The sequence below is a fragment of the Ischnura elegans genome, chromosome 7 (assembly GCF_921293095.1).
Source record: "Ischnura elegans chromosome 7, ioIscEleg1.1, whole genome shotgun sequence".
NCBI classification, from domain to species: Eukaryota; Metazoa; Arthropoda; class Insecta; order Odonata; family Coenagrionidae; genus Ischnura; species Ischnura elegans.
In genome coordinates this window covers 67,186,622-67,201,570 of record NC_060252.1, presented here as the reverse complement: position 1 = coordinate 67,201,570, position 14,949 = coordinate 67,186,622, and the positions used below count along the sequence as shown (strand labels likewise).

Sequence of the window (14,949 nt, the reverse complement as noted above, 5' to 3'; positions counted from 1 at the left end):
ATATTACGCCGGGAAAAAACAAATCGTATTATTAAAGGATTTTAATCTCCTGGTGAATACTACTGACGAATTCTTTTCAGATTCTCAACCATGTTAATTTTGTCGTACAAGCCACCATTTCTTATACGACAGAATTAGCCTGGTTTAGAACCCGAGAAAAATCATATTCTTGTTGGATGAATGAATTCTTTTTGGTTGGGGTTGATGACGGATTGAATGGACACGGGTGTTTTTAAACGAAATTTTATTGCCACTAGTGGGTGAGACGCTGAACATTAGTTTTACCTCCAGGTCTCGGCATGGTTAACATACCATCTCCAAAAGGGACAAATACTCTGTCCATGCGAAAAAGAAACACCCATCTAAGTGGTAAGGACCGTTATGGAGTTCTGTTGTTGAAAGAACGGATCCGGACTTGTGGTGGAGATTGTTGAATGGACACACTAGGCGTGGGTCAAGACTACTTGTTCAGCGCCCTCGACGGAGACACCGATACTTCCACAAGGTTACAGCCAAAGGGTTCTTTGCCCGCGGGTCCGGGATCTCCCTGGAAGTTCGAAGAGTACAGCTCCATTCGGATCTTCCAGTGACCCGGGGTCAAGGGCATCCCCTCAGCGTCACTGAACTCGAAGGGCGCCTCATTGAAGTCGTAAGATCCCTGCGGACGGATAGAATTCCATCTTATTAAATGGGAAAAGGGCTCCTTGGAGTGCGAGGGAGTGGGTGAAATTAGTGATGCAAAAATCGATTTCGATCAAAATCGAAAATCGTTATTAACATCGAAATCGAAGATCGAAAAAGTCGAGTTCGAGCCATGATCTTCCGCGTTTCAATCCAAACTCGATTTTTCAACGAAAGATTCTTAATCAAAAATCTCATCCATTGTTCATTGTTCATTAAGGGCTCTTTGAAGTACGAGGAAGTGGGTGAAATTAGTGATGGAAAAATCGATTTCGATCATAATCGAAAATCGAGATTAAAATTTGTACGCGTTGTATTTAAGAAAATAATAACAGTCAGTTCTTTTTATTAATCGATCTTTTGATTCAAATTTAGATTTTTGTGGATATGCCGAGCTTTTTATTTCGATTAAAAATCGACTGATCGTAAAATCGATTTCGACCGAAATTTCTCCATCACTATGTGGGAAGTGCAAGAGGGATCAATATAATATATTCATTCATGCCAGTGAGTTTCGCGGGGCCACTGCCGGCTGATACAGTAGATACGTGCGGGTCTGCATGCGTGCGATCTTGGAAAGTGGAACACGAGATCCAAACATGCGAACTGAGTCCCGCCTCGATATCCATGCAAGTTCGAGAAAGCGATTATGTGTGTAGTGAAAAATCGAGATTTTTCATGCTTCTATCAAATCGGTTCAAACTGGGAAAATTATAAGAGCTGTTAAACTAGTATAAGTGACCAGCAATTTTCTTCAAATAAACTATAGGTTATCAAATAGTAATTTTATTTCTTAAACTTTGAAAAAAATAAAATAAAAATCATTTTAAAAAAACAGAATAAAATTAAAAAGTTTTATGAATTAAGAGAGTGGGAAGCCAATGGGTACCAGTGATTTTTGTAAAAACAGAGTAAGGTACAGAAATTAGGAAAATAAGACAAACAAGATCAACTATTAGATAATAGAGGGCGATTTTTTTCAACCTCCGATCGCTCAGCAAAAACACCATTCAAGCGACAGGCTGGCATTTCGCGCGCGTCCTCCGTACCACACGCTCAATTAATTTCTGACCGTAAAATGTTAGTTTGAGGTTAGTGGCAATCTCATTAGTTACATTTCCTCAATTGATTCTCCCACCAGGTGTGCACGGCGGAGCGACAGAACTCGCCGAAAGGCTTCAGCATTGTCATATCTTAACTTTTACGCCGATAAAAGGGAATTTTAACGTTAATACAGCTGCTCAACAACTCATCTCAGCTTCTCTGCGTGAAAAACTATGCTCATTCTCATTCAAAACAAAAGAAGAGACATGCTGACGGAAGTGTTCTGATCCATGACAACGCCCGTCATCTCAGCGCTCATGCACCCTAACTCCTTGAGCAAAATAATGGGGCATTTTTGATCATCCGGCGTCCAATGCCGACCTAGTGGCGTATGACTTCCATCTTTACGCTGAAATGCAGATGTGACTAGGAGGGAAGCGTTTTCAAACGGGCTATGAGCTTAGGTACAGCAAAATTCATTTGGAAGTCATCAGCGGCAACATCCTATGTAGAAGGTATAGGTATAGCTTGTCTACAGGCACGACCAAATCCTCAATCGTCGAGGCGATTATATCGAAAGGACACCACAAGTTTTCTCAATATTTAGCAATGAAATAATTTTTAATCAATCACTTTATCTTCTGCTCATGACCCTTCGGAGGTTGAAAAAAAACAGTCCTCGTAATTGGTATTGCATTTCATTTTTCACTCGACGTTAGCACAGAACAGAGATTCACTCGTATTCTTCGGCCACCAGTTTTATTTGTATCTTTCCTATCGATTTCTGCATAAAATTTGAATACATCATTATCTGTTTAGAAGAAAATCACTCGTACCGTAGGCTTCTCATCCCCACAATCTTGCAGCAGCGAATCCATTAAAAATTGAAAGATAAGGAAAAGCAAATCCAAAGAAAAATACAAAAGTTGGGCACAAAAAAATTATATTAAAAAAATGAAACGAAATTTAAAAAAATAACTGAATCGGTCTAAAAAATTTTATCGCCTACAATTTTATCAAGCTTATGTCAAATTTTTAGTTTGAATTTTCCTCTTCAAACAAGCAACACTTGACAACGACAAGGCAAACGTATGCGCCGAATATCAAATATGTTTACTGCAAACTGGCTGATTGGGGCGGGTCGTGAACTCGCCGGCAGCGATGGTAAGTGAGACGAAACGAAAATGTTTCATTTCGACTCGTAGGAAAACGAAAATACTAGTTCATAGAAAAATTGCAAATAAATTAAGAAGTGTTTCTATCAATTTTATTTTTTCTTTCGGGGTAAAATTTAGGACTAGATAGAGTTTAAACATTTTCGTTATTTTACAACAAAATATGAATTATAAAAATACGCAACAGCCATTTTATTAATCTGCATTAATGTTTGCAACTTATTGTGAAAGATGAATGTTGTAGACGTGATAGTTTTCCCTAGGTTGAGTTACAAAGTTCACGAAGTTGACAAAACGGCTAATTTTATGGTGCGCGGAGTCATTTATTGCACTCGCGTGTCTACATTTTTTGATTTTTCATAAAACAAAAATAACAATGAATTGAAAATAAAATTTCCTTTAAAATGGCGTATTATTTATTATTATGGCATGCACTGAAGTATAGTTATAAATTTGTGATTTGTGAAGTACAGCGGCACATAATTTTAACGTCGACTAATCGAAACTTCGCTGCTCACAGTAAATTTTCGATCCCAGAAGTTGAGTCGAGGGCAGGGATGCCGACTTAAAAAAAATATTGGGGGGCCCACACTGGCGGTCTTCCCGCGGAAACTTTAATAAATAGTGAGTTTTAATTTTTTTAGTATTTTCGAAGAGTCATATGATCAACATTAGAACCCTGAAAACTCGATTGTCAATAACTTGACACTCCAGTGAAAATCGACAAGCCTGAAACATCTTTTCCTCCCACATAACGAATTTGAGGGGGTCCGGGCCCCCTCAGGCCCTATAGTGTCGGCGCCACTGGTGGAGGGGGATGAGAGGGAATAGTTTCGACCCATTTCATGACAGAATATAGAGAGGTTAAAACATTGAGCTTAAAAATCGAATGCCCAGTTTGCGTACAGCGCTCTCTTCTTATTGTTAGTGGTAAAAACATGAGTGCCCCACACATGAGTGCTCTACTTTATTCAACCATACTTCGTACTCGGTGTGTGAGTCGAAACTAAACTGTTCGGAGGTGAAGCACGTGGTCACTCCGGTGATAAAAATTATATACGTTTCGTTTCGTACCAGAGTTTTAGTTTAGTTTCGACGCGAAGTAGTTTTGACTCCGATTTCGTTCCGACCCCCAAAGAAGTCCCCACCTCCGCACACTTCCCCCCCCCCCATTAAATTTAATAGATTTAATAATAAAAAGAAAATAAAAACTTAAATTAAATAATTCATTTATAAAATTTATTAATTAATAAATTTTATAAATTAATTATTGCTTAATTATCTCGTTGCAAATAATCAGTTTCTTACTTTAAAATGTTCTTATTCTACCAGATAAAGCCTAAATAATATTTACAAAAGCTAATAGGGAAGTGCACTAATTTTTTTTTATTGCTGAATTTGAAAGTTTAGCCTAAAAAAGAAACATTAGTATAGTCACTTTTATTTTCTGCATCTGGGGTATGCACTTTAAAACGTTTTGAAAGTCGGAAAATTTCATGTTGCGCTGAAACACAGTGCCTCCATCTTGATTGAGATGTGACGTCACAAGGCAGTAGTCACCAGTGGAGTATCGCTGAATTCCGTCGCCTTCTTTAGCGCGGCGAGAGTTTCCGGGAATCGGTGGAGTTTGCTTCCTAAAAATGTCGTCTAGTACCGAAAACATGAATTCAAAATAGAATTATAAATGATTTTTTGTTCCAAATTTCATCTCGACGTCGAAACAAAAGCCTGGAGAAGATATTCATTCCCGTGCCTTAAGCACAAGCTATACGGAATAAATGGTTCAAGGCTGCTCCTGACTCTTACCTATCGATGATATTCTGTTTTGAAGATCATTTGAAGGTATTGTAAGATCAAATTGATATTTATATTATAATAATTTACTTAATAGGTACCTCAGTCACATCAGAAAGTGTGTTGAGTCAAAATATAGCATCTTCCGCGTAGACCTACGTAATTTATAAACTGAAAGTAGTTTGGTTAAAGAATTATGGCGCGACTGTTTTTTTACACGACCGGGCAAGATGCGTACTTTGCCCATGATATGTGCATATATGATAACAAACGATTTTTGTTAAAGTTAATCTTTATTTGTTGAAATTAGTACATTTATAGGTGATACAGATATAAAGGTACACGGCAGGTCGCGCGGCGTAATTTGTACTCCACTGGTGACGGGTTCATCTTGCTGATTCAGAAAATTAGCTACAATACCTCGAAATTTGAAAACTCGCAATATAGGCAGTCAAAGTACATTGTAAGAATACACGAGACCATTATAGCCCAGAATGTACGTACAATGTCGAAATCCTTGGTTTTCAAAGATTGACGTATTTTATACGCCAGCGCGCCCGGTCCAGGGTTATCAACTTTTATTTCATCCTATTTGTTAGTTGAAATTATATTTCAGAATGGTTCTTTTAGCACTGCTACTGAGGTAAACTGGTAGGTACTGAGTACAAGGTACTGAGGTATGTACTGAGTAAGTAAACTCCCTTTGGAGTAATGTGAATTACAAGTGTTCGAGATATATGGCATTTTATATTCGCTTTGTGTTCTTATTAATTATGCCTGTACGCATATTGTTGCTTGCCGCGAGCCTTTAATGGTATGTGCTCTTGCAAGAGCGGTTTTCATTTTTAATGTGGAAGTTGGTCAGTATAAGCAAAGAAAAAATTAACATTTTAGCGCACACCAACCCTTGTGTCATCGTATCTCTGCGTTTGTAATGACACTGCTAAAATACCTAAACGCCATAATGATGATAAAAAAATTGTCTCATGGCAATGATTGCTGCAATTATAATTAATGATAAACTTGATGCCGTATAATCACAATGAAAACAACAAAAAAATTATGCCGTGACGCAGTCTTGAACCACGGTCCTTCGGGTGAGATCCATCCTCAGAATCGTGCACGCTACCATTACCCCAACCGACCCATTGGAAAATATTGGACATTTTGGATTTATATATATAACTTGTAAAAAGTAACGCATGAAAATTAATTAATTACAGCCTAACTAACGCCCTAATTGAAAAAGATGCAGCAAGGTACGCGGTCTCCCCTTGTTAGCCTTAACGTCTCGCATTTCTATGGAGCGTTGAACCTGTCCTCCTTATTCAAAAATTCAGTAACCATAAATACATCAAAGTTTGGTATACCATTTATAAATCGTTGGAATTTTCCTTCTCCCAACCAAGATTATCTTTTCTTGAACCCATCCTGGACAGCGAACCATTGCAACAACCAGCCAGCTCGGAAATAAGGCTAACATCCCATGATTCTAGTTGCGAAGGGCGAACGTTCCGGCCGGCGTGAATACATACGCAACAAATAAGTCTTGCAGCAAACGTCTGAAATAGGTTTATTAGTTTGACTCGGTTCTTACAAAAAAAGTTTTGGCATGATAAACGGTATTGTGTCAAAATATACCCAGCGAAAAATAAATTCCATCATGCATTTATTAAAGATTCAATGTGCCATTCGTACTACTCTTTCCAAACTTGAAGTTGACACGTAAATGAATATTAATATATTACGCAATGATGAAGTCGTTTACTCAAAAGAGAAGCAGCCACATATATATTCTGAAGATATTTTATGACAGCAAAAAACGGATACCCTCAAATTCTGTAATTTTTCTATGCAATAATAGTGGTAGAACTAAACGGTGTAGAAGCTGCCTTCTGCTACTGCCTTGTGACGTCACGACCAATATTCAACATGGACACCCGTTTTCGCGGCCTTTGAATTTTTCCATATTTCAGACGGTCATCTCGAATAAAGTATTCACTATTAGGATTTAAACTGTGGTTTTACGACATTATGTTATTCTAAACTCTAATTTAAAAAATGTGTTTGGTGCATTTGAAACACTAGTGCACTTCCCTATTAGCTTGATAATTTTTTCCGTAAACCACCTGACCGCGAGAAATAAGCGAAACAATAGAGGCTAATCCCAACTAAAGGACACCGACACTATCACGAGAGCGTCATGCAATGATCCATCTTGACAACTGGACTCCTTTTGCGTGCAGCGTAATGCGTTGGCATAATAATCTCGGAAAATAATAAGACCTCACGCAATGGAAGCAAGTCGGGGATAGCTTTAGCAAATGAAAGAGAAAGTAGTCGGTGACCGAAGGTGTAGCAGAGACGCAAAAATGTCAAAAGTTCAAAGCGGGACGAGGAAAAAGGACTTGCACAAAAGTGGGCAGAGATCACTGGCTAAATTGAGAGAATATACGTCGCCATTTAGAGAAATCCATTACAAAAATATGCGGCCGAAGAGGTTAGCGGGTAATGCGAGGCTTGAGCTGATCCCGGGAAAAATAGATTGAGAAAAACCTTCATAAGTCAGAAAAGCAATTCTTTTACCTAGTGAAAGGAAGGATTTCATTTGGAGCTGGATAAAAAAATTCCGTACCTCTCCATTTAAATTACTTTCTCGAATTTATTCAATTAAATTATTTCCTTGATCTATTCCGACACGTTCACTTGCATGATCAAAAATAATTGAGGTAGGTAATTACATGTAATTTCTTCATAAAATAGCGTTACTCGTCAAGACAGCAAAATAGGTCTAAATTCAGAATACAGGTCGCTTTTCATCACAGTGAATACCTCTGCAGGAAATTGTAAAACCATTCACTTACACCGGCGGCCTATTAATTACTCGAGTGAGTAGATAGTAAATTAACTATCGTTTTGCTAAATGAAAACGAGCGAAAAATCTTCAAGGCATGCTCCTCCTAATTAACTATCTCACCATTCAAGTTGACCGTTTCTTCGGGAGAATAAGAAATAACCGTAAACCGTCGAGATGAATGGGAATTATCCTAAGGTGGAAAAAAACTACACGTAAGAACTTCAAATAGGGACTCAAATCATAGGTAATGCCTTTGGAAATACTTTTTTTTCATACTCAAAACAGTTCACGCAAATAGGACAGTAATCCAGTTGGTAAGGCGTAATTATTTACTGGTGAAAATCTTAGAAAATTACCAGCATATAATGATATAATTTGTGCAACCGTTTCACTTTTACAATCCTTCGATCCATACACTCGTATTAGAAGTAGCGAGTAGTCTTTAGATAAAATTTGGCCCGATCAATACAATTCTCAAATAACGGAAAAAGAAAGGCAGTGCTGATTAGCAGTGCAACCTGAAAAAGTATGTTCATCACTTATTGTTAGCATGACAGGAAACCATATGGAGTTGCTCTACCCTTCGCCCAACATGCTGGTAAAAAAGCGTCGCTAAGGATAATAATAATAATTTTATTTGTCCAGAAGATCATATATACAAGTAAAAGCGTAAAAATGCGTATAACCGGGAAAAACTAGCCAATAAATGTGCATACTGCTACGTGCGTGAGTGTAAAAACAACTATTATTGTTTACGGAACACCTTGAACACATTATTTCCCCAAAACATTTTTACAGAGTAACAAAAATCGTTCCCAAGCACGCCATTTTCCGCATCATACATGTTTATTTTTCTTTTATAGTCAATAACCACCGTTGCCAAGGCTCTAAATGATTTCTCCGCCACAATATTTTTTTTCAAACTTAATACTTCACGACCCCTTATTATATATATATATTTTTTTTATATCACGAGAAAACCGAGTTTAGTTTATAAATATTTTTTTTTAAATCGAAATACTTAGTAAGAAGAATGAGACTTCTATACAATGCACTACCTTTAGGTCATAGCCAAGCTGAACGAATGGCCGGTATCAGATATCTTGAATCCCAAATGTATTGGCATGGATGATTACCCATTACTTGACTTATGAAATTCCTCTGACGACAAGGATATTTCCCACCCCTAGGCGAATACTCAAAAAACATAACGTTCAGTGATCATGCAACACAATGACTGCGAAACACCATCTATGAATATCGACCTTAATAATAACAACAGGAAGTGATTTCTTTCAATTCATTATTTCCTATTTATTGATTGGTTATGTGTTAATAAATATTTTAATAAAGTTGCTTGTATTAAATTCTACTTTGCGTTCGTAACGTAATAAACAAGTAGGTACTAGGACTATACCACTCCAATTCAACACATTTTAGTGGAGAATTAAAAACGAAGTAAATTCAATTTAAGGTTCCGCGCCTCCTTGAACAATTTAGCAATATGTATCTCATCGACTAGGCATCCAACTATTATAGTACCATGATTTATTCCTCATTTATCAAGGTTTTCCTTTATACTTCTTACCAGAGTTCAGGATATTCAAACATACAGCTCGATTGAATTAGTCCGCAAAATGATGTCATGCAAAAGCTGCGAAGCCACATGCGAACAAGAACCAGTTTAAATCACGATATCGAGCAATCAGCTGGAGAGCATGCAGAAATCATTGCAAACAGAAAAACGAACGTCATTTGGCTACCATTAATTCAGTGGATATCCGACATTTTTAGAGTAATGCCCGTAGTTTAACTGATACAGCACGCAAAATATTTGCATGAATGCCTAATTAATTTTCCCCAAGAATTCCGTGAGAATATTATTGCCTCCTTCAACAATTTAAAGCCTCCAAAGAGTGGATATGGATATTAATGAAATTATTTTTACCATTATCAATGAAAAATGATTAAATTTGGGAAGAGGCTGACCCGGAACCAGGGCGCTGAAAGGGGGGGGGGCACATACCCCGGACGGCAGATATCAGTGGGCGGCAAAAATTGAAAAGTTTATTAATTTATTAAATAACTAAAAAACATTTAACTATTCTAATTAAATTATGTAATAATAATTATTAAATTAAAATTAGTAAACAATAATACTGATAAAACTTCTGAATACAAACAATACAAACAATTCAAACATACGGTATGTAATTTCAACTACCGCATCTCAATAAATAGCTTACGGATGTATTATATTTTATTGAGGAGTTGTGGGGGAGTCAGGGAGGGGGGGTACTGGGGTGGCAAACTGATCTTTGCTCTTCATGACAACACTCCTAGTTCCGGTCCTGCGGAAGACGTTAGACCATTCAGAAAACAAAATTCTAAAATAAAATCACGCAGCCTCTAAATCTGCATTGAAACCTAAACAAATAATTATCCTGAGATTGTAGCGAATTATCATTCGATAGGTTATTACTTTTGATGTTGAAGTTTTTCGAGTTTCCCACCGGGTGAGGTTCTCCATCACTGCCTAACAGATGGAGAAGCTCACCCGTTGGGAAACCCGAAACAACTTCAACATCATCATACGCCGGGAAAACCTCAGATCTTTCTTATCAATTTTGATGTTTTCCACATGTGGGTCAGTGCGGTGCAAAATAAAATTTACAGTTAATTATTCTCGGTCAGAGGGTGGCGAACCTTGAGGCGATTGAGGGCCAAAGTTTATAGAATTATAGAGTAGGTATACTCGCCCGTCAACCGTGAACCGATGGCCAGCATCGTGACCATCCTTTGCGAAGGCTAAGCGCACAGTGAGCTCTTTAGTCGTTGGGTCTTCGAACAACAATTTCGTGAAAAAATAAGGACGCAAATGTTGATATGTTACTGCCTCTTAGGGTATTATTGCAACTTCTCTCCTTGCGGGCTTTAAGTCGCCGAGGCTGCTATGTGCATAATTCCGGTGCTGGCACGTTAGTGCTTGGGCAGGTGTTTGGCCAATCCCGTTGAAGAGATTGGCCATTTATATCTGTCCCACCATTGAGGAACCTCTGAGGCGAGTACGACAATATGCAGTTATTCACTGGTCTCGGTCTTCTCATGAAATTTCCTTGCTGCGGTCTCCAGGGGCTCCTTTAGCGGTGGTTCTCTTTTCAGCTCCTGTAGAATATCGTTGCCAACCCGTCTCGGCGTTCTCGTGATCATTCGTTGTATCTTCCGGAGGCGGAGTTGAAGTTTCCGGAGTGGGCCGCTGTAGCCAACCCCTACCCATATACGGGAAGCGTACGTACAGGAGCCTGAGGATGATGATTTACCTGTACAGCCGCAGGCGGTCGGAGACAGCTATGCCGGATGTTGTTAGTAGAGGTGATAGCCTGCTGACATCTGCTGAGGCTCGTCGGGTTAGGAAAAATAAAAAAAAAAATTTGACAGGCTCCGACTTTCGACTATCGTACCCTTTCGGAGCAGGCTTGAGCAATGCTCTCGTGAGGTGAAGTCACCGCCGCTGCGACGTTGGTGGTGTCCGGTCTTAACTTGCGTGCCAATCCAACCCATTGCCTTTGGCACCCTTCCAGCTTCGCATGCCGAAATAATTGCCCCGCGAGCCACTTTGGGCACGCGTGCCATTGGTTGACTACCCTCGTTCTAGATTCTACCAGGTAGGGCAGCGTGAGAAAATATGGAGACGGACTCTGAATTCGGTTTTCTGATGGGCCTCACATCTTCCAAAACGTTGTGATTAACAATGGTAAGATAACTTCGAAAAATCGAACAGGTTCGAAAGGAATCAAATAAAATCGAACAGCTTTAAATAACTAGGAGTCTATTTGACTAAAAATTAAGAATGGGGTTTAAACGTAGAACATACAATCAAAAAACCGTTTGAAATACCGCAATGGGTAATGAGAAACCTCAAAGGAATCACCAGGGTTACTAAAGAAATGGCCTATACAAATCTAGTACGACCAGCCTTAGAGTACGCATCTCTTGTTTGGGACCCACATTATAAAGAAGAGGTGACGAACTTGGAGGAGGTGCAAAGAAAAGCTGCTACGTATGTGTTGGAAAAGCACAAGAAAACGGAGAGCGTTTCATAAATGCTCAGAGTTCTGGGGTGGGAGAGTTTACAAAAGAGGAGGAAAAGGAGCAGACTATGTGGTACGTTTAAAATAATAAGTGGGTAAAAAGCATGGAAAGAATTTGAGGAGGACGTTACAAAACCCAGCTTTGTCGGAAAAAATTATCACCAGTTCAAGATAAAGTGCCGATCACTAAGGATAGATGCAAAGCAGTTCTCCTTCTTGAATAGGACCATAAGGGATTGGAACGAACTACCAGCAAAAATATTTGAGCCCTTCCCAAAAAATTAACATACATATTTAAAAAAGCGGTTGAAGAGGTAGGGTCCAAGGGTTTTGTTATGATGTTTTCAATTTCTTTTTGCATCGTATGTTCACGTAACCACCAGGCTAATGGCCTACTTGTAGCAATGTAATGATGATGATGATGATAATAATAGCTTCATAATATCTACTCATATTAAAATGTGGAATAATTGAATCATATGAATTGCTGAAGCTGCAATTTAATTTGCGATACGTCAAAATATAGGGGTGTCATATTTTGTATTCATCATAAGTACTATACCACATAAGTTGGGTTGAATCTAAACAAGCAAATTATGGTACTCATGGACTCGAAGTTACCTGCAAGCCTAGGTGTAACAGTGAAATCACTAATGCCTCGTTCAGATTACGATTGTACCAGCAATCGTTGGAACTATCGCGCATTCACACCACGATGGTTAAAACCTTTGCTGCCCTCTCGTGCTGACATGTAAAGTGAACGAGAAATTGACGGTTAGCAAAGCTGTTGAGGTATGCAGGGTCAAGGTATTACTTTGTTCAACGTGTATTTACGGAATAATTTTTCTTCCGCCCATTTTCTTCCTTACTTGGGCAAATTCATGAAAAAATAAAGCGAAGGGAGCTTCACGAACTTTTCGTCTTTTTCCTGTCGCTTCCTCTTCCGGTCTCCCATCGCCTAACCATCGTAAAGTGGCAACGTTCGGAACTACAGTAACTATTGTCAGGACATGCATTCACACTGCTAGTTGGGGCAACTATCGTTACGACGATCGCTCCGACAATCGTAATCTGAACGAGGCATAAAGTAATAATTGTTAGGAGCACGTGACTATTTAAAACGAAAGTAACAATTCTTCTTACACCGAAAGGAGTAAATTACAAACAAAAAGTTACATTTCGTTACAAGTAAAAATTACTGAAATAGTATTCGCTACATGTAATCCTATTACTTTTACTCGATTACTTCCCAACACTGGATATCATTATATTAACAGAAAAAAGGATGGCTTACCGGCTCCACAGGACACTTGTTTCCAATATCCGTTTCCTTCAGGAATTCATACCATGGCGTTCCTTCCTTCGTTATCTTGTCGCAGAACTTGCTACCCTTGACGGATCCAACAAATTCACAGTTGTCGTCACTCGTGGAATCCTCGCATTGCAGAATTGAGATCACAGCCTTTGAAATAAAAATGAGTAAAGTAGAGCCATTCAGCGCAACTGCTGATTATGAATAGAACCGCAACAGTATCAGAATTAGATAACTAGGCCGTTTATATGAAAGCTATCATACATTCGAGTTAAATGAACCAATTTATAAAGTTTATAGCCTCTCAATCCATTCAATAGGGTCTTTCTCAGTCGTACCAAGTTCAACAGGGATGGGGTTTGGTGCGTTTAATGCAGAATCTATGCACACACATTTTAGACTCGGCCCCAGCGCTGAAGCTCGACATTGCGTAAAGTTACGGGTAAAAAAGGTGCAAAAACGGCCAAAAAACAGCCTGGCCACGAAAAGGGAGACAAAAAGAGGCAAGCCACAATGAGGCTACGACCGGTAGCGTAGAGAAGTCAACCTGGCTGTGGAACAAGCAGGTTGGCACTCCTACATAGTTTGATTACATTGAGACGAAAAATACCCAGATACAGAATAGCTTTCATTCAGTTATCGATGGTAATCTAATTTATAACCACCCCAAGGCCATCAGAAAAATTAATTTAATAGGTAAGGAGTAACTCATAACTTACCGTAATTTCGTTGTCAACGGTCATATTCATGTCGACACCTCCATTAATAGCAAATTTCTTTTTGGCGATCTGAGATATTTGCAGTTCCTTGAACATCATTGGCATTGATGGGTAATTCTCGCAATTACTGAAACTTTTAAGTTCGACTTCCATATGTGACTGGGAAAAAAAGAAAAGTGTTGAATAATTATCGTGAAGGAAGTAAATGGTGAACTACCAAGTCAAAAATTTCAACTCCTGGTATCAAGGAGGTCCCGAGCACAATTTAAAGCTAAAAAAATATTCTGTTGGAAGGTTTATAAATAATGCTAAAATTGAATTCTATCAATGCTTGCTTTATATGAAATCAAGGAAAAATATTTTTCTTAATTCCATATTAAGTTAATGAAATGGTCTCGCTACAACAATCAACAATACAAACAACGTCTTTAATCCATTAATTGTAAACAATGGCCATCATTCACAAAAAAATCTCTCATTTCTACAGCTTTTATCCCTGACTGGATTATGTAAGAGTGAATGAAACGTGCTATAATGGTGACTTAAACCGAACTGATATTTGTAACGAAATTCCGGGTTAAAATTCTGACAATACAACGGTAATAAGTGCATTTCACATGCATAAAATTCAAGCATGAACATCATATCTCGAAAATACACAAACGAAAAACCCTTACACCCCCATCTACGCCAGCATTAGGTATGTCAACGCACGTTGCCCTGGAAATAAAGAACGCGAAGACAGTGAGCAATGCACCTATCGACCTCATGGCTACGATGTGATACTGAAAACATTCAAGTTTCGACTGCCAACGGAGCAACAATGGTGCCGACACTATATATAAAGACTTTAATGAGGACTCATAATTCAGGGTGAGAGCTTACGGAACACTTTATAAACTGTCGCGGATGAGGGGCAATTTTCTATTACATGCATGGATGCTATGTGCTTCTCACTGGATAAAAATTTTAAATGAAAAACAGGAACTACATTGGATCAATTTCAATGGGGAGTCATACAGGTCAAAGTGTTGCAACGCTAAGCTTCACTTTGAATTGCTACAATCTTCGGATGTGAGCTCTGAATTGAAGTCAATGATGACGGCGACAGGAAACATACACTTTTTCGATTAAAAGACCGTGGAATTAAAATTCTTCCTAAAAAATCGCGAGCTTCAACATGACGCACAAAAAAGATAACGGAAATGGATTAATGAGATCTTTCACAACACCTCGACACGTGTGGGAGTTGATAATACCCGTACGATATTATCTT

The 14,949-nt window shown here is 38.6% G+C and overlaps 1 protein-coding gene across 1 annotated transcript; it reads right to left on the bottom strand.

The window, feature by feature from the left end:
* Window positions 1–227: 227 nt before the first annotated feature.
* On the bottom strand, window positions 228–14,520 carry LOC124162121. Its single transcript, XM_046538527.1, has 4 exons — window positions 14,351–14,520; window positions 13,674–13,832; window positions 12,937–13,104; window positions 228–658 (listed from the first exon to the last, which is right to left on the bottom strand). The coding sequence occupies exons 1-4, from the start codon at window positions 14,441–14,443 to the stop codon at window positions 461–463; spliced, it is 618 nt and encodes a 205-aa protein (XP_046394483.1). The 5' UTR covers window positions 14,444–14,520; the 3' UTR covers window positions 228–460.
* Between the last annotated feature and the right edge of the window lie 429 nt (window positions 14,521–14,949).